Source organism: Schistocerca americana, chromosome 5 (assembly GCF_021461395.2).
Source record: "Schistocerca americana isolate TAMUIC-IGC-003095 chromosome 5, iqSchAmer2.1, whole genome shotgun sequence".
Classification (NCBI taxonomy): Eukaryota; Metazoa; Arthropoda; class Insecta; order Orthoptera; family Acrididae; genus Schistocerca; species Schistocerca americana.
The window spans coordinates 37,922,314-37,950,168 of NC_060123.1; the positions used below are offsets into that span (position 1 = coordinate 37,922,314).

The following is a 27,855-nucleotide window of genomic DNA, read 5'->3' on the forward strand; positions in this document are numbered from 1 at the left end:
TATACGACAGGTTGTTTAGCAGGTGGCTCTCCCTTTGATAGTATATGTTTTACCAGTTACAGGGCTATTATAGGTGGTGGTAGGAGGGTGCATAGGCAAGCCTTGCAGCAGGGACAGTCACAGGGGTAGAAGCCATAGGGTATGGAGATGGGTGCAGAAGGAACATAAGGTCTGACAAGAATATTGCCAAGATTTGGAGGGTGATGGAAAGCTTTTCTAGGTGTGGTGAGCAAAATTTCAGACAGAATGGCTCTCATTTTAGGGCGTGATTTTAGGAAGTCATGGCCCTGTCGAAGTAGCCGATTAACACATTCCAGACCAGGATAATACTGAGTCACCAATGGTGTGCTCCAAAGCTGTTTTGTAGAGAGATCAGCAGTACCAGGATTGGATGTGATGGCCCAGGAAATTTGCTTTTTAACTAGGCTGGTGGGATAATTACGTGCAGTGAAGGCCGACGTGAGAATGGTGGTGTGTATTGCCGTAAAGAGTCTGCATCTAACAAGGGAACCTCCTCATCGCACCCCCCTCAGATTTAGTTATAAGTTGGCACAGTGGATAGGCCTTGAAAAACTGAAAACAGATCAATTGAGAAAACAAGAAGAAGTTGTGTGGAACTGTGAAAAAATAAGCAAAATATACAAACTGAGTAGTTCATGGGAAGATAGGCAACGTCAAGGACACTGGGAATGCAGGAGTGCCGTGGTCTCGTGGTAACGTGAGCAGTTGCGGAACAAAAGGTCCTTGGTTCAAATCTTCCATCGAGTGATAAGTTTAAATTTTTATTTCTTGTTTATGTGACAAACTGTTATGTTTTCATCACTTTTTTGGGAGTGATTATCATATCCACTAGAAAACCTAAATCGGGCAAGGTAGAAGAATCTTTTTACCCCTTCGCCAAGTGTACAAGTTAGGTGGCTCGACAACATATTCCTGTCATGTGACGCACATGCCGTCACCACTGTCGTATAGAATATATCAGATGTTTTCTCCTGTGGAGGAATCGGTTGACCTATGACCTTGCAATCAAATGTTTTCACTTCCCATTGGAGAGACACGTCCTTTCGTCTACTTATCGCACAGTTTTGCGATGCGGTCGCAAAACACAGACACTAAACTTATTACAGTGAAAAAAGACGTCAATGAATGAACGGACAGATAATAACTATGTGAAAATAAAGAAAATAAAATTTTCGCTCGAGGGAAGACTTGAACCAAGAACCTCTCGTTCAGCAGCTGCTTACGCTACCACAGGACCACGACGCTCCTGGGCTCACTTTGTCCATGATGTTGCCTATGCGACCCGTGGACTACTCAGTTTGAATATTTTGCTTATTTTTTCACAGTTCCACACAACTTCTTCCTGTTTTCTCAATTGATCTGTGTTCAGTTTATCAAGGCCTATCCACTGTGCCAACTTGTAACTAAATCTGAGGGGGGTGCGATGGGAAGGTTCCCTTGTAAGCAAAATACGTTTGCCTCAGAAGCCAAGGCCATGTGGGAGGGAACGTTTGACATGGAAAGGATGGCAACTGTCAAAATGTAAGTATTGTTGTTTGCTGGTACGTTTAATGTGGACAGAAGTGTGTAGCTGGCTTTTGGTGAGGACAAGATCAACATCAAGGAAAGTGGCATGGGATTCGGAATAGGAGCATGTGAAATTTAATTGGAAGAAGGTGTTGAGAGATTCCAGAAATTTTAGCAGGCCAGCCTCACCATAAGTCCATACAGTAAAGATGTCATCAATGTATCTAAACCAAACCTGGGGCTGAAGACTTACGGATCCCAGTAAATTCCCTCCTAGCAATCCATGAAATGGTTGGCTTAGGAAGGAGCCATCCTGGTTCCCGTGACTGTACCCTGATCTGTCTGTATGTCTGCCCCTCAAAGGTGAAGTAGTAGTTTGTAAGTACAAAGTTGATGAAGGTGAGTAGGAAGGGTGTCATAGACTTGGAATTAGGCGGGCGCTGAGTGAGTAAATGTTCAGCAGCAGACAGACCACGTACGTGGGGGATGTTGGTATACATGGTGTTTTGGGAGTAAGGGTCAATATTTTAAACAGTAATAGTATAAGTAATCCTGAATAAAAAATGTTATATGAACATAGGTCCACAAATCCTTTGTTAGGGAGGTACGAGTATTGAAAGGAACTTTATTTCTACAAAATTGGTGCGCACAACATGAACATATACGCAATGCTACTGGACCGTAGCATGATTTTCTTGCAAACAATGCACGGATACAAGCCATGTTTTACATGCAATGTTTACACTATGTAGCCTACCACGTATTATGGTCATAACGTACGTAGTACAATCACCCGTTATTTGTGCAGTTGTGCCGTGTAAGCCACATTGTGTAGTATACCGGCGACAAATCAGTTAGCTGTATAGTGTATGGTGTTAACTGTGTTTGTACAAGTGCTGCTAACAATGCCACACATCTACAGTAATGTGGAGTATGCAGATATGGGTTATGTTTATGGCTTCTGTGATGGTAGTGCTACTGCTACAAGAGAAGAATACCACAGGCGCTTTCTGACTCGGCGATTACCTCATCACACGGTGTTTACCAAAGAGTTTATCACTTTGCATGCAACAGTATACAAGTAGACATTTTTCGCCTGAGCGTGCATGTCAACTAACTTTGAAATAACAGGAACAAATTATCGCAAGTGTTGAGCGAAGTCCCAGTACGAGCATATGAAGAATGTTCCTGTGTATGAATGTCCCACAGACACTTGTATGGGAAACATTACACGCGGAAAACCTGTATCCATTTCACATAGAGCATGTCCAAAATCTCCACGTTGGCGACAATGCCCCATGACTTCAATTCTGTCACTGGGTAATTGAGAATAGTCATTTGCTTCCATACATACTATTCACTGATGAAGCCTAGTTTTCACGACATGGAATAAACAACACACACAATAATCATCGATGGTCATGGGAACATACACACGCTTCAGTGGATAGCAATTTCCAAGTTCGTTTTGCCATCAGTGTTTGGTGTGGCAGGATTGGTAACCTTTTGGTAGGTCCATTTATTATCAATCAGTGGAAGAGGTACTTGCATTTTTTGGAAAATTCATTTGTGGAACTATTGGAAGACATCCCTTTACCCAAGTGAACTGGAATGTACTTTCAACATGACAGTGCCCCTCGACATGTTACCTTACATGTGAGGGACCATCTCAACCGCACCTACCCTAATTGCTGGATTGGGCGTGGCGGTGCTATATGGCCTCCAAGATCACCTGACCTTACACCTTTAGATTTATGTTTATGGGGTTGGATGAAATCATAGGCGCACAAAGTCAAGGTAAATACATTAGATGAACTGCTTCGTCGCATAATGGGCGCTGCTGAATTGATTAGGAACCAACCAGAGGCAACTGAACAAGCAACACAACATGTTATCACTAGAGCGCGGCCAGGATGATTGGGTTTGTGGATATTAGGAAAAAGGTAAAAGGTGGGGGTGCGTAGTTTGGGTGGTGTGAGAAGTTCTATGGATTGTCCTTGTGATGGGCTTGAGGTTTTAAGGAGGGACTGCAGGTCAGTTTGAATCACAGGGATGGGATCTCGATGGCAGATGCTGTATGTAGAGATGTCAGACAGCTCGCGTGGACCTTCATTAACATACTCAACATATGTTAGTGAAGGTTTACGCTAGCTGTCTGACATCTCTACATACAATGTCTGCCATCAAGATCCCATACCTGTGACACAAACTGACCTACACTTCCTCCTTACAACCTCAGGCATCTCACAAAGACTAACACCTTAATTCATAAAAACTTTTACTCCATTCAAACCACAACACCCCCACCTTTTACCTTCTTCATAACATCTACAAACCCAACCATCCTGGCCATTCTATAGTTGCTGCCTTCAAAGCACAGAACATATATCTGCCTTAGTTGATCAACACCTACAAACCATAGTACAAAGACTCCCTTCCTACATCACAGATGCCAATCATTTCCTAGATCGTCTGAAATCAGTGCCCGTTCCACTCCCACCACACACCTTGCTTATCATCATTAATGCCACCTTTTTCTCTATCAACATCCCCCACGTACACGGTCCGTCTGCTGCTGAACATTTCCTCAATCAGTGCCTGCCTGATTACAAACCTATGACAGCCTTCCTACTCACCTTAATCAACTTTGTACTTACAAACAACTACATCATTTTTGAGGGGCAGACATACAAACAGATCAGGGGTACGGCCATGGGAAACAGGATGGCTTCTTAAAACGCCAAACTTTTCTTGGGTCACTTGGAGGGGACTTTCCTGGGATCTTTAAGTCTTTAGTTCCTGGTTTTATTTACATACACTGATGACATCTTTACCATATGGACTCATGGTTAGGATGACCTGCTAAAATTCCCGGAATCTCTGAATAACTTCTCCCAATTAAATTTCACATGGTCCTATTCTGAATCCCATGCCACTTTCCTTGATGTTGATCTTGTCCTCACCAAAAGCCAGCTACACACTTCTGTCCACATTAAACCTACTAACAAACAACAGTATTTACATTTTGACAGTTGCCATCCTTTCCATGTCAAACGTTCCCTCCCACACAGCCTTGGCATCTGAGGCAAACATATTTGTTCAGGTGCAGATTCTTTACAGCAATACACACCACCATTCTCATGTCAGCCTTCACTGCACATAATTATCCCACCAGCCTAGTTAAAAAGCAAATTTCCCGGGCCATCACATCCAATCCTGGTACTGCTGATCTCTCCAAAAAAACTGCTTTGGAGCATACCACTGGTGACTCAGTATTATCCTGGTCTGGAATGTGTTAATCAGCTACTTCGACAGGGCCATGACTTCCTAAAATCACGCCCTAAAATGAGAGCCATTCTGTCTGAAATTTAGCTCACCACACTTAGAAAAGCTTTCCATCGTCCTCCCAATCTCCGCAATATTCTTGTCAGACCCTATGTTCCTTCTGCACCCATCTCCATACCCTATGGCTCCTACCCCTGTGACTGTCCCTGCTGCAAGACTTGCCCTATGCACCCTCCTACCACCACCTATAATAGACCTGTAACTGGTAAAACATATACTATCAAAGGGAGAGCCACCTGCTAAACAACATGTCATATACCAGCTATTATGTAAACACTGTTGGGCCTTCTACATCGGCATGACTACCACCTAATTATCAATTAGGATGAGGGGGGATAGGCAGAGGGTGTATACTGGGAACTCGCAATATACTGTTGCAGAGCATGCTCTACAACATGACATTTGTGACCTCGGTGCCTATTTCACCACATACGCTATCTGGATTCTTCCTCCAGACACCAGTTTCTCAGAACTCCACAGGTGGGAACTAACACTACAACATGTCCTTGGTTCTCGCCACCCACTGGGCCTCATTTACATTAATTTGTTTCATCTCAGCATTTTTTCACTGTAACTACTCTATGCTACACTTCATTTAATTTTCTACATCATTCTTTGTCTTTCCCGTCTATTTTTCGCTGCCCCCCTTCCCACCTCTTATGTACAATGCCCTTAGCTTTTCATTTTTATTAACTCGTGCACAATGTTTTAGTAGTAATCTCTGAGTTGCATATTACCCTGTCTTCTACCTTTAAGCTCTGAGGTTTTAAATTCTCCTCTGATGCAGTCCCCAATAATCAGTCTTTCCTTCTCGTCACATACAGTAAGTCTCCCCTGACCTGCAGTTCTGGGTGACTTTCCCAAACTCTGCCCCTTTTCCTAGGCCTGTCAAGTCCTTTTCCTTCACCATTCTTCCTTCCCCTTTAACCCTTCTGCCTGAAGAAGGATCCACTGGCTCCGAAAGTTTGCTAATTACAACAGTCTTTTATATGTGTGTTCTGCTGCCGCTTGGTGAGTAAGACTTTTTATCTATCCAATTAAATAATTTTGTCAATAATTGATTGTTTTCAATTTGAATTTAGCTATACATACTGGGTTACCCTTTCACTCCACAGGTGTAATACCTCTATCTCATGATCATTTGCTTGTGACTTCAGTTTGTAAAACTAAACCACAGTTTACACATACCCATATGGTAAGATTATTTCCCTGACTGTCTGATTAAAATAGAAATAAAATAGCATAACCAGTCCCAGAACTGGGACCCGACACGGGAGCCAAGTCTTATTATCCTAGCCAGTCTCTATTGTTATTTATTTTATTATGTTTGATTTATCATTAGCAGTAGGGAGAAGAGACCAGCTGTTTATGAATTTGGCTGTAAATTTTTCATGAAAAACAAACATCACGTATGTATAGAAATTAGTACAAAAAAAGCATGAAGATTAACTAAATGTGCTTCAAACCACAATATTTGCATAAAGAAGTAACAGGAAGCACATAAGATTATAAATACTATGAAAAAATATCAAAATCAACTAGCTATTAGATAGTTTTTGCCATCTAAGTGAAAAAAGGGGGGTGGGGGTTGAAGAATTTTTTGCAGGAGAGACAAAGACAAGTTATACACTTGTAGATGCTGACCAGGGAGTTGCTATCTTTTATATGCACTAACATCAAATGTTTTATTCTCTTATTTCCAAAAACAGTTTTCCATGCCTCATTTTCAATATGACCATGGAATGGTACACAGCTTACCTCCGTAACGTGTAGTATACATTTTACCTACGTGTTCAAATATGCTTCTAGAAATAGCTTTACGTGTTATTAACACAAGCAATCTTCTGAAGGTCTTATCAATATAGACAAACAAACAAATTACAAACCCACTGAAGATAGCGCATCATATGTTGAAAGAAAATAAATGGTATCGTGCATAAATTTGAATTCTGTATTGGTGTCTCCCATTTTCAAAGTGTTCATAAAAATTCATTTCACTGCTGGAATATATTCTATTTCTTTGTTGTAAAGAGTGCAACAAATGTGAAAATAACACTTTTTTAAAAGTCCAGCACCTTCCTTATCTTCTTTCCTTCCTGTATACACACACACACACACACACACAATACACAAAATTCTAAGATCCACATGTAAGCTTACAGTTTCTGGACCACCACTACTGCAATCACACAAAGGAGAAATAATGTATTACAATAAAGGACAATTACATACTAATCTCACGATTTCTGGAAAAATTAAGGCTTAACAATATCCCAATTAAGTACGTCATTAATCCAATTTCATTCCTATTTTCCTTATCACTAAAATAGATACAAAACATTTACAAAATGCATGCTCATATATCTGTAGAGTTTCACATTCCACAAACACAAAAAGGATAATAAAAAGACTGCATCAAAACTGCCTACAAATGCTGCAACAAATTTAGGATGTCCTACTCTGGACTGCAACTCAACTATGCAGTGAACTTGCCTGCTTACCTTAAACTCCCTGTGCAATGAAAGCACACAAACCATACGTATGTCCCAAAATTAATCAAATGACAACATACTTCACATGGGTTTTGTACAACTCTATCTGAATGTGCCTCCGAAGGCCCAATGGTACCATCCAACCACTGTGTCACTTTCTCACTGGATGCGGATGTCAAGGGGCATGTGGTTAGCATGCTGCTTTCCCTGCTATTGTCAGTTTCCATGACTGGAGCAGTTGGTTTTGAATCAAGTTTTTTCATTTTGTTTACAACATAATCCATTAATTATTTGTAATACTACATGTATGTATTTTGTGTGTGTGTGTGTGTGTGTGTGTGTGTGTGTGTGTGTTTAGTGTAATGTTTGTGTTGTATGATAATTATTATGATGATGATGATGATGGAAGGAAGAGGGTGAAGCTCAGTGCCAGTACATAGCCTACTCCTTGCAAATAGCACCAAATGGGCCATCAAACTTAAAATCCCCATCCAAAGGGCAGATCAGCATCAACAGTGTCACATGCCCTCACTTCATGACACACTGTGGAAAGGTTTGGTATCTAAACCAACACCCAACACACTGGCGCAAAGTCTGGTGATTTGGAATTTTATGCCGCCGCCACCACCTCCACCCCCCCCCCCACCCCCCCCCCCCCCCCGCCCCCTGTGAGCCAAATACTGGCAGCAAAAATGTTTTCCACCACCAGGATTCGAATAGGCTCACCCCCAGGTCGAGCGTAACAGCAAAAGCAGGTGTTAGTGGCCTCACCCATGGAGGTGGTTTTTGAATCAACTCAATTTTCCTTATAAGGGCTGAGCGCGCCCCACTTGTATACCAGGTGTACCAGTATGAAATGAGCATTAAAATACAAATGTGTCGATAGGGAACATTTGTTGTAAATGAGCTTTATTTTTTTTTTTTTTTGGTTGGTTGGTATGACATCTATCAAAGATATTTAGTATACATCAAGTCATGGAACAAACAACATCATATGTTTTCATCGTGTTAACAATGTCGAATTGTACAGAAAGTGTTGATTTGCGGAAAGCATTAATTTTTTGTTTTCATTTGAAAAAAAGTGCTGCAGAGTTGCATCGAATGCTTGTCGAGGTATATGGTGATCATGCTCTATCAGAAGCAACATGCAAGAGATGGTTTCAACGGTACAGAAATAATGATTTTGATGTAAGAAATGAAGTACACGGAAGACCACTAAAAAAGTTCGAAGATGCCGAATTGCAAGAAATATTGGATGAAGATGATACTTTGAGTTAGAAGCAAATGGCAGCAATGCTAAATGTTGCACAACAAAATTTCTGACCATTCGAAAGCTATGGGAAACATCCAAAAGTGTGGAAAATGGGTGCCACATGAATTGAATGAAAGACAGATCGAAAACCGAAAAACCATTTGCCAAATTTTGCTTCAAAGACATGAAAGAAAATCAAATTCGCATTGAACTGTTCTGGCGATGAAAAATGGATTTATTTTAAGAACCCTAAACGGGAAAAATCATGGGTTAACCCGGGACAACCATCTGCAAAACCAGATCGATTCGGCAAGAAGACAATGCTCTGTGTTTGGTGGGATCAGAAAGGTGTGGTTTATCATGAGCTTCTAAAACCTGGTGAAACTGTGAATACTAATCACTACAGACAACAAATGGTCAATTTGAACTATGCATTGATCAAAAAAAGACCAGAACGGGCCAGAAGACATGCAAAGTAATGTTTCTACACAACAATGCACCTGCACACAAAGAAAAACTGGTTCAGGATACAATCAAACAATCAAAACACTTGGCTGGGAGCCGCTACCCCAACCGCTGTATTCACCAGACTTGGCCCCTTCTGACTACCATTTGTTTTCATCAATGGGACACGCCTTGGCTGAGGAACACTTCGATTCCTATGAAGAAGTTGAAAATTGGGTGTCTGATTGTTTTGCTTCAAAAGACGAACATTTCTATTGGCGTGGTGTCCACAAATTGCCAGAAAGGTGATCAAAATGTATGCAAAGCAATGGTCAATACTTTGAATAAAATATTTTTACTTTTCAATTCAAAATTAGTGTTTCATTTTCACAAAAAAAAAAGAAAAAAAACCGCTCATTTCATACTGGTACACCATTCGGCAGACCTGGATGCTCACGCAGCACCGCGGCTAGCCAAGCCTGCAGTCTTAACTTCAGCGATCTGATGTGAACCGGTGCTACCACTGCAGCAAGGCCATTGACAGAAATTTTATATAAGCCAAGAAAATTATTTTACATCATTTAATACAGACATAACTACTACGAAAAACAAGCTGTACCTACTTCTGACATTGTGTTAGAGGAATGAAGCAGAAAGGGGTGTTACACAGAAGAAGAATTATAAACACAAGCCATGTAACTCCAATTAATATATGTGGAAATAGAATACAAGCCATGGAATACTTATTTTCGTAATTCAAAATAATTCTTAACAACTTGTCACTGACTTATAAAGGCCAGAGAACTCTTACTGTAATGTCCACAATGGATACCGTCAACATATCCATGAGCAGATGTTTATGAAACTAATAAATAAATCTATAATCATACAGGGTGCAGCAGATGCAATGTCCACAGTTGAGGTGTCAGTTCTAAATTTTTAAAGGGTTGATAAGAGATTAATGAAACAAAACAAATATTGAAACTTCCTGGCAGATTAAAACTGTGTGCCCGACCGAGATTCGAACTCGGGACCTTTGCCTTTCGCGGGCAAGTGCTCTACCAACTGAGCTACCGAAGCACGACTCACGCCCGGTACTCACAGCTTTACTTCTGCCAGTACCTCGTCTCCTACCTTCCAAACTTTACAGAAGCTCTCCTGCGAACCTTGCAGAACTAGCACTCCTGAAAGAAAGGATATTGCGGAGACATGGCTTAGCCACAGCCTGCAGGATGTTTCCAGAATGAGATTTTCACTCTGCAAGGTTCGCAGGAGAGCTTCTGTAAAGTTTGGAAGGTAGGAGACGAGGTACTGGCAGAAGTAAAGCTGTGAGTACCGGGCGTGAGTCGTGCTTCGGTAGCTCAGTTGGTAGAGCACTTGCCCGCGAAAGGCAAAGGTCCCGAGTTCGAATCTCGGTCGGGCACACAGTTTTAATCTGCCAGGAAGTTTCATATCAGCGCACACTCCGCTGCAGAGTGAAAATCTCATCCTGGAAACATCCCGCAGGCTGTGGCTAAGCCATGTCTCCGCAATATCCTTTCTTTCAGGAGTGCTAGTTCTGCAAGGTCCGCAGGAGAGCTTCTGTAAAGTTTGGAAGGTAGGAGACGAGGTACTGGCAGAAGTAAAGCTGTGAGTACCGGGCGTGAGTCGTGCTTCGGTAGCTCAGTTGGTAGAGCACTTGCCCGCGAAAGGCAAAGGTCCCGAGTTCGAATCTCGGTCGGGCACACAGTTTTAATCTGCCAGGAAGTTTCATATCAGCGCACACTCCGCTGCAGAGTGAAAATCTCATTCTGGAAACATCCCGCAGGCTGTGGCTAAGCCATGTCTCCGCAATATCCTTTCTTTCAGGAGTGCTAGTTCTGCAAGGTTCGCAGGAGAGCTTCTGTAAAGTTTGGAAGGTAGGAGACGAGGTACTGGCAGAAGTAAAGCTGTGAGTACCGGGCGTGAGTCGTGCTTCGGTAGCTCAGTTGGTAGAGCACTTGCCCGCGAAAGGCAAAGGTCCCGAGTTCGAATCTCGGTCGGGCACACAGTTTTAATCTGCCAGGAAGTTTCATATCAGCGCACACTCCGCTGCAGAGTGAAAATCTCATTCTGGAAACATCCCGCAGGCTGTGGCTAAGCCATGTCTCCGCAATATCCTTTCTTTCAGGAGTGCTAGTTCTGCAAGGTTCGCAGGAGAGCTTCTGTAAAGTTTGGAAGGTAGGAGACGAGGTACTGGCAGAAGTAAAGCTGTGAGTACCGGGCGTGAGTCGTGCTTCGGTAGCTCAGTTGGTAGAGCACTTGCCCGCGAAAGGCAAAGGTCCCGAGTTCGAATCTCGGTCGGGCACACAGTTTTAATCTGCCAGGAAGTTCCATATCAGCGCACACTCCGCTGCAGAGTGAAAATCTCATTCTGAAAACAAATATTATTTATATTATTTATAAAAATCATAATTATACTGTATGATACAATTTTTCACTCACTTTTACATATAAGACCATTCTAGTACCAGCTATTCTTGATGAACTGTTGACACTGCCCACATAGTTGTTAGTTCAACATGCAGCTGTTTGCGACAACTAAGTTAAAAGATTGAACAATACACGAAATAAGAGAACAGTAACCGCTCATATATAGTGGACTGTCATCTATAGTGGACTGATGTGTGGAACATTGAAACATGCAACAGAAAACTATTTTCACTAGCTTTCAAGTTTTTGCTCTTTTTCTAGAAAAAAGTACACACATCCACACATGCAACCACACACACACTCTCAAATGTACACTCCTATGGCCATATTTTACTTAAAAAAGCACTGCACCATGATACAAACTGTGAGAAGCTAACAGGGACTCCGCATCAGGGCTCTGTACCCTTTATAATTGGTCATATGAGCACTGATAATTTGAGTGGTTTTTGATGCTGCTTGATTTTTTCTGAAGTAGTGGCTGGTAAAATTCAGAGTATCGTGACAGACAAATCATGTCAATATTCCTAAGAATAAATGGACACACAATATTGTTAACAAAATTCAGCTGAGTGCACAGTGGGTATTGTATCTTTTGACTCCAGATTAGTACTCAAGGACGGAAATTTCAAAATTATGTTTGGAAATCTGAAGGTTGTTTGCCATTGTTACTTGACTCTTTAAAAAATGTTGATTGCTATTACACTTTGAAAACAGAATTGCAGTTAAAGCAGTATCCTGGTGCATGCGAGTTTCTCCAAAGCCAGATAGCATATTGGGTTCCTCCAGCAAACCCTATCAGCTGGCACAGTTTCAGCTTCCTCTCAGCTTGTGTCCCTGCACTGAATATCCTTTGCAAAGGTTCATCTCCAGGTGTTATCAGGTTTTTACTCTATTTCTGCAGCCATCCATTGGTTTCCACAACATCGCTGATTTTGGGAGTCTTCATCTTTCATGTGTAGAATATGCCCTGCAAGCTTCAGTCTTATTTCAGCAACTGTTTTCAGTATGCTGCATAGACTACTACTTTTCAGCACTTCAATTATCACACCCATGGTTTGAATGATGCTCTTAAAAATTTGCCTCATGTAACATTTGCAAAAAATATTGAGCCTGTGTGCTGATTTTACTGAGTCTTTCAGGTCTCTCATGTATTTTTGGCCATTGGTAGGATGCTAGAGGAGTACAGCGAAGGTTTGTGGACATATTTACAGACTCCGTTTGCCATATGAGCCGGATTCATTGGAGATGGCATTCCTAGTTCTGCTGCGATGTCTGCATCTACATCCATGTTATTACAGATAAGACTACTGAGATATAGAAGTACGTGAATATATTGTACTACCTTCTGTTGCATTATAATGTGAATCGATGCATTTCCATTTTTTATGCACGTTGTATCTGTCTTATTACCATTTATTTTTAACGTAACAGAACTCGCCTTTCCATCCAGCTTGAGCATTAGTTGTAAACTTTGTAGTGTTTCCATCAAAAGAATGTTGTCTGAAAAATCCATAAATGTAAGTCATGTTGAAGCAGTCCATCATTCTTTTTTCCATGATGAAATCTACGACTAATATGAAAAATTCAATCCTTATTTAAATTCCTCTCAAATTGCTACAGAAAGGTGTATTTCAATCTTCTGTTGTTAAACAGCAATGTTACAGGACGTTTTGTTTAGTGAGTTGAAGCAGAAGCAAACTGCAGGGAAAAATTATTGTTGCAAAGGCAATGTGTTTACAAATTATCACAGTTCTTGAACTTGGCTTTGAAACAGTTTCAAACGCACTGTATCTCCCCCCCCCCCCCCCCCCCCCTCAATTAACATCCATGCCATTTTTGCTCCTGTTTGCTAAAATGGTTTGTAGGGGCAGAGCAGTTTTAAGTATGTACTGTGAAGAAATATGAACTAATTCTTTCCTGAAGGAATAAAAAATTTGGGAACTCACAGCCTCAAACAGGGTGAACTCAGTTGAGATCCCCCCCCCCCCCCCCAAAAAAAAAAAAAAATCTTCTGCAGAATTTTTTAAATTTTACAATGCCCTGTAATGGAGGTGGGGATTAGGAGGGGGAAGGCGTGTATATCAATGGGTCAAAGGTTTTTTAATAGGTCATATTTGTAACTACACATGCTTAAATATTTCATGCCTAATCATTTCCCCTCTTTCCTAGTCCATTCATAAATACTGCATGGAAAGAACTACTGTTGGTAAGGCTTTGTATGAGTTTGAATTTCTTCAAGTTTCTCAGCATGATAATTTTGCAATATATGTAAGAGGGGCAGTTGTAAGATTGTCTTACACCTCTTCAAACATATGGTCACCGAGTTTCAACAGTAAACCTCTCTTGCAACATCTGCCACTACAGTTTGATGAGCATTCCATGATGCTTTTCTTTGGAGCCTCTCTAATTCTACTATTAATTCTATGTGGCAAGGGACCCAGACAGATGAGCAATATTCAACATACAGACCAAACAAAAGATTTGTAAGCTTACAGTTTTGTGAATAAATTACCATTCCTCGGGGGTTTTCATCTGGCATCTACTTTTCTCCACCACTAGCTTCACATGATGATTACATTTCAGATGAATACCTCTCAATATTTTACAACTATTGCTGTTTCCACTGATTGTTGGCCAATAGTGTAATCAAATAATAATGAGCTTTTCATCAAATTTATGCACAAAATGTCACATTTATTTACGTTGAGTGACAACACTCAACTGCCAGTTCCTTCACAAAGGACCAATCCATTCTATTTTGCTACAATTTTCTGGCATTATAATTTTTCAATAAACAACAGTATTATCTGCAACAATCCCAGAGAACTCCTGGCACTACCGATTGGGTCAATTAAATATACCACAAAAAGTAAAAGCCATGCAATGCTCACTTAAGGTATGCCAGAAGTTACTTCCACATGTTACAATTTCATCTCCATCAAAAACAGCGCGCGCGTTGAATTCTATTTGCTAGAAAGTCTGTAATTTTACCATAAAGCTAGTCTGGATGTTAAGCTTCAACAGTTGCCGCAATTGAGAACAAAGAAAAAGAGAGAGAATACTATTAATGCTGGCAGAAAATTAGTTTTTTGGCATCCTTGTTTTTCTTGGTATTTATTTACCTTTGAAATATGGGAATTATGTTTCCAAATGTGCACATGAGCACTTTGAGTAAGGAGACAAATCAATTTACATTATGGAAGGCTCTAGCTGAAACACGTATTCTTTCAGAATTAATTAAAAACAATATAAAGGTAATACAGAACTTGTGGAGAGGAGAGAGTATATAATATTTTGAACAGGAACCCATGTCCGAAAACTTATCGTTTTCATTCTATGATGATTTCAATTCAGTTGTTTAACTCATCCATTTATGCTTGAGGTGTGACAATACAGTTATTAGGTAACAATTCGAAAGGAAACTTTATATGAGCACTGGCTTGTTGGTGGATGGCCTCCAGTGCTGATACGATATTTTGCATTTGGTTATCTGATTCGTCTCCACTCCAAATTTCAATGTAGCCAACCTTCACCAAAGTTATCCCTCAGTCAAGATGGGATCTATTGGTGGCTGAAGAGTACATTCCTCTGGTGGGTGGTCAGTAATGGTAACATAGCATGATTCTCCATTGACGGCACTGAGGTGAGGTTCCTGACTGCTTCTGTTGTCCCTACATAGATGCCCATGAGGATGTGTTCTGGCACATCAAGGCAATAGGTGAGCTTTCCTTGTCCACTTGTAATGATTATGTCTGCCACTAATATATAGATTTGTTTTGTGAGCTTGAGTACTTCACTGGAGCTTCACATTTAAACTAAGTTTCTGGATTGTTGACTAGAATTCATCTCATTTAAGATAGTTGGAAGTGTGTTCAATGGTACACTATTGCCAAGAGCAATGTTGTACAAACTTGATAGAGTACCTTTGTCAATTCTGGAGCTCCAATCTCCCACAGTCTATCACTGCTCGCAATGTAAATAAGTTGTGGAATGAGTGGCTGGAACTTCTGATACTGATTGAGATTAAACGAGGCACATCTGAAAGAGATCTTGGCCAGGGTACAAGATGGGCTTCACCCTACTGCCTTTTCCAGGTGCGCACAGAAATGCCCTGTTGTTTGTCTTCTTGTAGTGCAATAGAAACTGAAAATTCTTTTTTCTTTCTTTGCAGTAGCATATAAAATCTCTGGTCATCCACAAGGGATACATACTCTCATTTTGTCCTCCATTCTACAAATGTCCATTTTTCTGTGTGGTTACACAATTGGTAAGGAAGCAACTTGCATCTTTATCATGCAGAAACTCTGAAACTGTCCGACTGTTGTGGCACTTGTCTGGGATTTCCAGGTTTTCTTTTCTTGGTGTCAGCTTTTCTTTTAGGCAGCAGTGTCAATGATCAATGAACCTCTTTCAAAATTAATGATGCTACTTCCCTCTGGTTGGGTTCAACAGTCAATGCTGCTATGTCACCTATTTGGTTTGACATTATAAGGCATCATGGATTCACATAACTCTTTTCTTAAAAACGGCATTCGCCACAATAGTGACAGAAATTGCTGATAGTGCTCAATGACTGGCACAACATCCAGAAGTCTGTCAAATGTCTTTTGGTGTACTCTTTTGTGACGCACTGCATCGATGTGCTGACACCACCTGATAAAATCCTCCCGTGAGGTGAAATCTTTCAAAACAAGCCATTGACAGACATCTTCAGCCATGGTCACATTAAGTGTGATACCTTATCGGCTTCATTGTGACAGTACCAAAGCACTCTTTCTAGGTGACTGTGTTGTCCCTCAACGGCACTGACTATGTTCTTCAGTTGTTCCTCAGCTATGTGGATCTGCTGCTAGCTGAAACCCAACATTTTCTTAATTTCCACCTGAAATTTGTTCCAGCTCTTTATCTCTTCCTTATTGCACTTTAAACATTGCTGGGATGCACCGTCAAAGTTAAAATAGCTGCTAACAAGACACACACGTAATCCTGCTTCTACTGAGACATTAAATAATGTCCCAATAAATTACTATATTTATTTAATAAGTCCCAGAATGTTCCAGAAATCAGAAATGTTAAATCAGAAATGTTAAATCACAAAAATTCCCTGAGTCAGGAATTAGACTGTTGACCAAAATATCACACCCCAGCGACTATAACTGCTCCACAATGGTGTATGTATGATGCACAGCATATGGCAAAATATTCCTATTTTATTTATCACAGTTTTTATTCCATTCCATTTCAGCTCTCTTTTTAGTTTAGTCACCCCTCACATCTTGCTATTTCTTTCAGGTTTAGTTCTCATCCGTACCAAATGGAGACCAGCAGCTCGTCGTTACTAATACTGTGGTAACTTTATCGGAGCTTTTAATAGTTTTAATGTGTAAAAATTTTCTTATGGCTCATCTCCGTTTCTCTCATGAGACTTAAGCATTATTTTCTTCCCTTATGCACCATTTTAGCAACTGTTTTTCCTGTTTTCAATCTTTTCCATTTCTCCTGATAAAGGAATTTTATCACAAGTATTAACAATAATCATTCTTACTTTTGATTTTCAGAAAATTGTATACCAAGTACAATCTTACCATCGTGTTAAGCTTTGTGGTTCACTTGCATTCAGCAAGGACAAAAAAGAGGATAGGAAGAGATACAATTTTCATAAAACTATGTAGATCCTCCAAATGCAAGTACAGGCACTACAGTACAGCTAACAACAACAGGAAGATGTGGACATTTTCAAATTCAAATACAGGGTTTTTCACAATTCCTATAACAGGCTTTGAGGGTTGTAGAGGGGACTTCATAGCTATAGTTTTCTAAATCAGACAAAGTCCATGTACAGGCCTGCAACTATTATGAATACAATTATTGGAAAGAATTTAAAAAGGCTGTTTGATTGCTTAAAAGCAGTTGCTGGTTTTCTCTAAATTTGTTTATTAATTCTCACGATGTGTTTCAGGATTAGCCCATCATCTGACGACCTATTACGAACAGACAAAATTATCAAACGTTATGTTACAAATTTTACAGAAACGCTAATTTCTTATAAAAGTCAGTTCTAAAAGAACAGTATTTAAGAACAAAACACTTTTTGATACAGAGATGCATACAAGTACAAATGACTTTCATGTAGATTTCAAATACCGCCTTTGCTAATATACTAATATATAGTATAACAGATAGCACCACTAATTGCACAGTTCAACCCGAACTGTTGAAATACCCAACAAGCAATGACCAGCACCACCATGTGAGTTGAGAGGAAGGCTTAGTGACACTGAGTGGTGTAACTGAGTTGATGCAAGTTTAAAGAGTGCCACAGAGATTTGTGACCAATGTAAGCATTACAATTAAATTTTTAAGAGGCAGTTGCCTAAAGTGTGTGTTGATACATAAAACATTTTAAAATTACTTGCTCACCCATGGGCAAAAATTCTATATTACTTATAAAAATTCAAGTGGCACATTACCATAAAAGTAGTGTGTAAAAATCTTAACAAGGCTTTTTGTTTGTATACAGAAGTAAAATCGTCGAGATATGAAATATGTTACAGTGCAAACTGGTTATGTAACTTAGCACAGAAACACATTTTCATTTTTATCACAAAGTGGAAGTTCTTGGGTTGTTGCTGATCCAACCAAGTACAAATACGTAAAACATTAGATGATATTCAAACTTCACAAATGAAAGATTACAATTTAATTTTTACAACTGACGAAATACTGAGGTTCAAATGGCTCTGAGCACTATGGGACTTAACAGCTATGGTCATCAGTCCCCTGGAGCTTAGAACTACTTAAACCTAACTAACCTAAGGACACCACACAAAACCCAGTCATCACGAGGCAGAGAAAATCCCTGACCCCGCCGGGAATCGAACCCGGGAACCTGGGCGTGGGAAGTGAGAACGCTACTGCACGACCACGAGCTGCGGACGAAATACTGAGGGCTCATCAATCTGATCTAGTGCAAAATTGGTGTAAAATTCATTAAAAAATGGTTCTAATGGCTCTGAGCACTATGGGACTTAACGTCTGAGGTCATCAGTCCCCTAGACTTAGAACTAATTAAACCTAACCAACCTAAGGACATCACACACAGTCACACCTGAAGCAGGATTTGAACCCGCAACCGTAGCAGCAGCGTGGTTCCAGACTGAAGTGCTTACAACTGCTTGGCAACAGTGGCCAGATAAAATTCACTAGAGGAAGTTATATTTTCACAAATGAAAGGTTATCAATGGCATAGATAATGGTACAAGCAGAAAGGGATACTGTATTATTTTTTATTTTGATGGAAGAACAGTCTGTATTAAAAAAAAAAAACAACTAATGGTTGCTCATTGTCTGCTCGTTAATCAAAAGGGTAGGGTTAGAGTGGTTATTGACGTAAATGACCATTTCTTCAAGTACATCCAAATTATTACCCTTATTTTCACTTTGGAATATTGATAAACAATTCCCAATAGAAACTAAATGATGATTCTATTCCCTTGCATGGTATCCCAGGGCACTATCATTACTTCTGTATCCATGCTCCCTGAAATATGTTTCGAATTCCCTTTCCGTTAGGCCAATGTAGTAACATTCTCAGGATCCACATTTGTTCCTGTACATCCCAGCATCGCAAAACTTATTTTTTTGGGGCTTCCAAACGATGTCACATGATCTGTCCTAGTTAGTTATTGGTTTGGAAATGGACCTATATTGAATTTTTTTGCGATTTTGTACAATAATGGACCATGGTAAGACAAGGGAATATGTCTAATGTTTTCCTTATTTGTTATTTTGCTTCTTTCTATTTTCCTGAATATTTTTTTCTCACTTATATTCCTAATATCTTTTTCATTGAAACCATTTCCCAAACCTATATGAATAATTGTTTACATTTCCTTACTTCTTTCCACACTGCCCATCCCAAGACATAGCTAGCCTGTGGAAAATGAAATTAAAGATAGCTTTTTTTTAATGAGAGTCAGGGCGTAGTACTTACACTGGTCATGAATATGTGTGGTGCTCTTTAAACACGCATCAACACAGTTCCTCCACCTAGAATGACCGACCCTTTCTCCAAGCACACACAGTGGCACTGGTCATTCCTTGTTTGGTATTTCAACAGTTAGGGTCAAACTGCAAAATTAATGGTGCTACCTATTATTCTGTGTGTCAGTAATGACAATATTTCTAAAATAGTACGTATTTCTGCATCAAAAAGCATTCTGATCTTGAATATCGTTCGTTTAGAACTGACTTTTATATGAAATTAGTGTTTCTGTAAAATTTGGAAACATAACATCTGTTTATAACAGTTCATCAGCAAATGGGTTAACTCAAACAGCATCATGACAGTTAATAACAAATTCAGAGAAAGGCAGTGACTGTTTTTAAGCAACCACATAGCCTTTTTAAATACTTTCCAAGAACTAGATACAGTTTTGATAAGGCACCCATGTCTGGGATGTACCGCTTGGATGTAAAGTAAGTCTGAAGACTGGATCAGTTTCAAATCTCCCACTTCATGGTGCACCACAACTGAGACAATGAGCTCTGACTTGGGTGTTCCACAAGAGCCTCCAGCATTAGCAACATTTTGAGCACTTGTCATCAGGTTCTATTCTACATGATAAAGAATGCCTTCTGCAAGATTAAGAGTGCAGCGTGTCTGGAGTATCACAGTCAACCACGCTAGTTTAACTGTACTGGTTTCTTGCAGCCATTGTTGTAGTCAGACAAAAACTGTATGTGATGTCACAATTACAAAAGAATCTGATAATGGCACCTTCTTCTCAGTTTTTGTATGTGCTGCAAAGGAGGAGATCTAAAAGTGGTCCAACATTCAAACTCATTTTGTATTCAAATGGTACACTGCCAGACTTGGGTTCCTCATCAAAACTTTATCTACTGAGTCCCTTCTAAAACTGCTAGTAGCCTGTAAAAGGAATTGTGGAACATCTTGCATACACAAAAATTAACAGGTAAGGTTTATAAGTTGTCTACTGTGCATTACTAAAATGTGCTGAACACATGACAACTTTTTTGTTTTTTACAGTTTCGACTCTTGGACATGACTGATGGAATTAAATACATGCTACTGTTACAAACAAATAACTAGGAGTTGCAAGAAAAAATGCCAAGCCACCAATGGACAGCAAAAACTACCAGCTACGACAAGGGAGACTAGTTTGCTTAATCGTGTATGGATCTTGAAAGAACAAAAAAAATTTAGAAAGTATTTCTTGCAGAAACATTTGAATATAGAGAACCATGCGTAAGTCTACATAGATGTGTAACCTTTATTTTGATGGCATTTTGATGAGCAGCTTCACAGCCCTACGACACAAAAGGAACCACTGTCAATAAGAAAAAATGACAAAGTTATATATTCTTAGAAAATTTTGTAAAAAGTAGCACAAATACACAGCCAGAAAAAAAAAATAGTACACCCTTTTAGAGGTTTCCAATTCAATCAAGATTTATGGTTGCAACATTACATATAAAGTACAAGATATGATTACATTTACAGACCAACAGCACAAGTGGTTCTAAGGTACCAGATTTTGACCCATGCCGTAACACCCGTATTAGTTAAGTGGTGCAGCCCCCTTGGGCAGCAAAAGCAGGTGCCGACTCTGGCACCCTATGAATCATACAGATGGTGAATACTGTCCTGGGGTACATTACGTCATGCCTGTAAGACTTCTTCAAATAGTTCTGTAAGAGTTGTCAGTTGTTGAGTCGCATGAGTCACTTCTTGTCCCATCATGTCCCACAAGTACTTGATTGGTGACAAGTCCAGAGATTGTGCTAGTCAGGGAAGCTGCTGCATGTTTTGCAGAGCACGTTGCATCTCACAGGCAGAACTATCCTACTGGAATAACACATCACCTTCCTGTTGCAAGAATGGCAAAAGAACAAGTGTAACAACATTCTGCACAAACCAAGCTCCCTTGCAGAAACACTAAAGATGAATAGAAATTATAATCTATTGCACCCCAGACCATAAGGCACAGGGTGGAGCCACTGTATTGGCGTCTGTGCTGCGTGGATGACCAGAACCTTGTCTACCGGTGTGAGAATGTTCACATGACCACTGAAACCAGCATCACTGCACAACTGACACACCAACTCATGTTGTAATCCTCTGAAAGTGGCATCCCGTCACTTGAAAGGCCACATTTTGACCCATTTCAAACTCGCTCAGTTGGCTGTAGGAAGCATGAGTGTGTCTCCGTGGCATGGTTGCCTGCTTATTTCACATGTTTGCACCACACTGAGGCTTCTGGCTGTGAACATTCCCTATTAAAGGTTAGATACAGATAGTGCTCTGGTAGCTATGCACTATGCTATCCATCAGTATGTATTAATCACTTTCAAAGCAACACAAAAATACTATTTTCTTGATAAAATCAATCTCAGCAAACTATCTGCTTCTGCACTGACCAAATAATATTTGGTCCTGTAATGCTTATTTAGATAACCACTCTGATTCTCATCACCTTCAGCAACCTCACACCATTTTGCCAGTGCCTTCTTACGCAAGAAAAACTGACAGATATCTCATTTTAGAAGCATCTCTGCATCATCAGTGTGTTTCCTCAACCATTTTCACTTTCTAGAGATTTTAATTTTTTCCTCTGCAAACTAAATCTACAAAATATTTTGGTCCATCTTTATGCCATACCTAGCCCAAAACATGATATTCTTGCTGAAGATTCATTTGCAAGGCTGTCCCACACACCCTCCCAGCACTTTTTATTCCATTCCCATCACAAGCGTGCCTTATCTGATCAGAGGAAGTGCCACTGATGTAAAAACCAACATCATGTATCAATTCCTACAGCACAGCCTTCTGTGTGGGCTAAATCCAAATATACGCCCACTGCTAAACTGGGGCCAACAGCAAATTGACTGGAGACTTCCCCAGAGCACAGTATACTTTGCTTCAACGCCTACTTCACAAATCCAACAATATCAAACCTCCTCCACCCTCAAATAACATCATTTCCAACAAATCCTTCACTTCTATGATCCTGCAGTCCTCCTGGTATCAATGTTCACTAGCCCCTGTCCCACAACATCCTCCTCCACCCCTATCTCTGTGCCTACCTTCCTCCTCTCCCTTCACAAAACTTCATTTCAGTTTGATCTAACTCTAAGCCATACAATTCTTTCTCTGATCGTGTTCAGATGAACATCTGGAAGCACGCCGTTAATCAACCACACTGAGAATAGCATTTGATGACATCCTTCTATTAAGTCCTAACATGGACAGCTTCATCCATTATTTTCAAATGTGTGATGATCAGAATACAGGATGGTTATAAATTACTGGAGACTTTTGTAATGCTGTATTTTCACAAACAAGGGACTTAAATACACCTTATAATAGACAAATTTTCAAGTATCAATAAGGGTATCTGCTTCCACATGGAATTTCATAATGAACACTTATTTTTGGTTACTGAAGAACCTGGCAGAATTTCCAACAAATTCATATTGAAGTATGCTTAGATATGACATAATGAGTGTTCAGTAGCAGATGACAATTTGGGCATCATACTGGTATTGCAAAGCAAGTTCAAAAATTGTTTAAACAATTTCACAAAATAGGATGCATATGCCACCAAACAAAACAGAATGAACTGACAGCCCAAGTGTAAATGACAATACAATATGCAAAACGTACCTACAGAGACGAAATCAGTGCACAGAGCTAAGCAACAGTTGCACTTACGAATGTCTACAGTAATGTTGACTGCAAATTGTACACACATTGTAGTGTAATGATCTCAAAGAGGACAGAATGTATTTTATGGTCATTACCATGAGCTTGGACACTGTCAGCATATATAATGGCAAGTAATTACGCTGCAGGCATCAGGAAATACTTGAATCAATACCTACAAGGCACAAGGGCAGGTTGCACAATTCCTGCAGACATCGCTTCTTGCATATGGTCACCTCATACCACAGATCTCTCAGTGAGTTCTTTCTGCACAATTTATGCACGGGCAAACTGTCTGTCCCTCAATTTCTAGTAGTGTTACCACAAATGAGAAATTGCACTACCTCATTCATTGAGGACATTATGGTAGTATCTCACACAAGTAAATTTAAGATGGGTGTAAAAATTATACAGGGAACAACAGGAAGCAATACAAACAATAGAAGAAATAAAGGTATCAAATCACTGCACAAGACTCAGCAGCAAACAAGTTCATCCAGCACATCATTTTCCAGGCTCATCACACAAACATATCCCACTTTACCAAAAGCAGAGCCAACCATGAAAGCAATACTGTACACCAACTCAGTTCGTACACAGTCTTTTATGTGGGCATGACGACTAACCAGCTGCTCCTCCCACTCCACCTCCATCCCCCCCCCCCCCCAAAAAAAAAATATTAAAATCAATAGGCACCACCTAACCATGGCCAAGAGCAAAGTTGGTGAACGACATATCATGCTGCTCAGATAAGCACTGATGACAACCTGCTCAACTCCGATGGCTGCTTCATAATGTGTGTCATCTGGATCCTCCACGAAATCCTCCTCTGAAATGAATGGCTATCCTCCTCACAACACATTCTTTGATCCTGCAATCCTCATGACTTCTATCTGCACTAGCCTTATCCCACACTCACTTCCAACACTTCCAATCTTGACCCCATGCGACCCCCTACACCCCATTAATCTACACTAACACTCTTCTCTGTGTGGCCTTCGTCTTCCTGAGAAAGAGAGAGTGAATTTCAGATATTTGGCCTCTGTCATCTTGACATATTGTTGCATTCTTGAATACAGTAGAGCGTTGATTATCCGAAGTAATTGGGGGACATGGGTGTTCGGAAAACTGGATTGTTCGGATAATCAAACTGTGCATGTTTATTTGCCAAAAAGAAGTACTGTACAGTAAATTTATTCATAAAAACAGGCATCTCTTTTAGTATTACAAAGTAACATACAACGGCAACTTCAGTAGAAATATATAGTATGTGGCACAGTTTATTAAACAAAAATATATACATATTACATACGCATTTTGCATGAACAATACACACAGTATACAAAATTAACGTTTAAAAAAATCCTTTATTTTGGTCTGTCTAAGCAAGCCTACACGCTTACGAGCAGCTAAGCCATGTACTTTTTTCATTACAGATATCAAACTGGTCACTAACCATCGCAAGACAGTATCGAAACAAGTGAACGCCTCAGAAACTGTTGGTATACTTTCACCTTCACTTTCTGGAGCACTGATTGATGAGATGCTGGCGGCGTCATCTTTATCAGTGATGACGTTTACAATCTCGCTGTCCTGCATGATTTGGTGTCCTGGATCTGCATCATCGATATTCATCTATTCATGAACGTCTTCTTCATCACATTCGTGGCAATCTATTTCTTTTAGCATACCAAGAATTTCGGACATATCATTCTGTTCGTCACTTTCAATCATACCTTGTGAATTTTCTTCTGTGTCAAAAATTTTATTCCAGGCTTTCTTCAAATTCTCTTCCTTTACACTATTACATGCTGTGCTGATCATGTATGACGCGTCTTTCAAGTCAATTTTCTTATGAGTTCTTAAGAGACTTTCTTCTCCATCCTCTCCTCTTTCTAACAATAACTTAAGCAACGATTCTTTCCTGTAATATTGTTTGAAAGTTTCAATAACGCCTTGATCCATGGGCTGTAATAAGGAGGTTACGTTAGGTGGAAGAAATATTACCTTTATGAACCCGTCTTTTTCGTTTAAAATATCACATGACGGATGAGTTGGTGCATTGTCAAGGAGAAGTAGTGTTTTCTCCCTCTTCCCATTCTTTAGCTGATGAGCTTTTACAGAGGGTACGAAAACGTCCAGAAACCACTTCATAAAAATCATACTATGCATCCAGGCACTCTTTTGTGAGGTGTACACAACAGGCAAAGCTGGCATACTAATATGCTTGAAACAACGCGGTTTTTTACTTTTACCAATGACGAACATAGGCAGTCGGTGACTTCCAGTAGCATTAGCACAAGCCAAAGCTGTAATACAGTCCTTGCTTGTTTTAGGACCAGGTGCTGCTAATTCATGACGTGAAACAAGAGTTTTTCTCATTAAAGCTTTCCAGTTAAGTCCAGTTTCATCAGCATTGTAAACGTTTGCGAGACCATAATCTTCTTCCCTTAATATGTCCCTTAGTTTGACTTTGAAAGAATCAGCTGCTGAAGAATCAGCCGACAGTTTTTCTCCCTGTATTGTAAGCTCACGAATGCCGTGTCTTGACTTAGCGTTTTAACCAGCCCATGCTTGCTTTAAAGTTCAAAGGCCCTCCAAGTTTTTCGTTGAACTGCATTGCCTTCTCACACAGAATGGGACTTGAGATAGGTTCTCCTTCCGATCTCTTTTGTGTAAACCACCTGTAAACAGCATCATCTAGATCTGTGTTAGTGGCAAGCTCCATTGTTTTACGGCTTGTTGATCCATCAGTAGAATCAGGCATAGCTATAAAATTTGCTATGCTCGTCTTTTGTTTTTGTTATATCTGTAATTGTCGACTTCCCCACCTTGTACTCACTGGATAAAGTGGTTGCAGATTCACCTTCTTCTCACCTTTTAATAATCTCATACTTGTCCCTCGTAGATAACACCATTTCTCCTTATATGAGACCATAGTGACATTACTCAGAATGAACAAAAGATTACCATTAATATATTCAGCATGTCAAAAAGTATGAGTACAGTAGCTGCCTCATCCTATACATGGTACAGTAGAGCGTCGATTATCTGAATATTGGTCAACCGATATGCCTGATTCTACTGATGTTTATGTTTAAGCATTTTGTATCGTCAAGTTCACTTCTTCACGCAGCAGCACACAAATGGTCGTAACAGAGAACAGAAGGTGACTGTTTGCACCGTGAGAAGCTCTTCTTGGGGGCGCGCAATCCTTCAAACTGCGCGGAGCGGCACGCCTCAACTCTAAGCTGGCACAGCTGTTGCTGTGAACAGCTTTGATACTGCTGCTACTTCTACTGCCAGTGTCAAGCCGCCAGAAGTGTGCTGATTGTTGAAACACAGCGACTGGCAGCTTGGCCGGTCAGCAGTGCCTTGTGAAGGCCCCATTAGAAGCAATGTCCCGCTAGCAGTGGCCCAGTGCAGTGACTACTGTGGGAAACTTGGTTTGGGAGTGAGGGGGATGATGGACGGTAGGGTGGGAGAGTAACAGGTGCGAGCGAGTACACAGTTCGGTTAAGCGGTCGTTTGGTTGACCGATATTCGGATAATCGACGCTCTACTGTACCATGTATAGGATGAGGCAGCTACTGTACTCATACTTTTTGACATGCTGAATATATTAATGGTAATCTTTTGTTCATTCTGAGTAATGTCACTATGGTCTCATATAAGGAGAAATGGTGTTATCGTAACCTGATTAACCACTGAGATGCAGGTATCAAATTCATTTTTTTCAAATGAAACTATGTCATTTTCAATTCCAGAATACTAGTTCTAGATGAGTTCTGCTACTCACTATGTATTCTCTATTAGTTAGTGCACTGTGAACTATTTCTTCATTACTAAAAATCATGGTAGACCAACAAAACATTTACTTAATAATGATACAACAACAACAAATATTTCAGAAGAAGAATTAAATGAACTTAAGTTTTTTTACCAATATGCCTTACTAACTCAAGACTGATATCATATTTCACTCAAATATATAGTAAGGCTGTAAACCATACCAACACAGACTTTCAGTCCACTGTACTTCATTCAAATCTTCATGAAGACAATATACAATTAATTAAATATATCCCATCTCAGCAAAGCAGATCATTGTTGAAAGAAGCATAAAATTCTGGATGGTGTGTATTCAATTGACCACAAGAATATCTGGAAAATCTGATTTTAAATGCACACCATTGCTCCTCTTAGAATTTTTACGTAATTACCTTAAAAAATGTTCATAAAAAATTTTCCTTTTTCATATTTGAGTATTTCCTTACTTTCTGGCCCACAATCATTTTAATAATCTTTGTGGGATTGTTTTAAATGGCTGCAGAGATTAGGTGTTTCCTTAAAAATGGCTTAAGTCTGTCCACACAAGTACGAACAGCTTTCATTTGTCCTCTATTCTTTCAATCCTCTATTCTTTCAATCCTCAAATCACAGCTCTATTTTGAGATATCTGAAAAATATTAATTTTCTGTGAACTCAGCAGAGCACATCCACCCACAGTGACCACTTCAACCACATCCTCATGTCCTACAACAACAGCAATGTAGTCAACCGGAGAGAGCACACTTGGAAGAAGCTCCAATTTAGTGTTTTGTATAGTTAGCTCCAAC

General features: G+C 39.9%; 1 protein-coding gene across 2 annotated transcripts in view; it reads right to left on the minus strand.

Annotated features, from left to right (window-relative positions):
- Positions 1-27,855, minus strand: part of LOC124615847 (PX domain-containing protein kinase-like protein) — a 128,442-nt gene that overhangs the window by 6,415 nt on the left and 94,172 nt on the right. Inside the window, exon 10 of one of the 2 annotated variants that reach the window (XM_047144000.1) lies at positions 20,803-20,841. The exons of the other annotated variant lie outside the window; for it this stretch is intronic. Coding sequence (XP_046999956.1) covers positions 20,834-20,841 — 8 coding nt within the window. The 3' untranslated portion in view covers positions 20,803-20,833. The remainder of the gene's footprint in view (positions 1-20,802; positions 20,842-27,855) is intronic. 2 annotated transcript variants of the gene reach the window in all.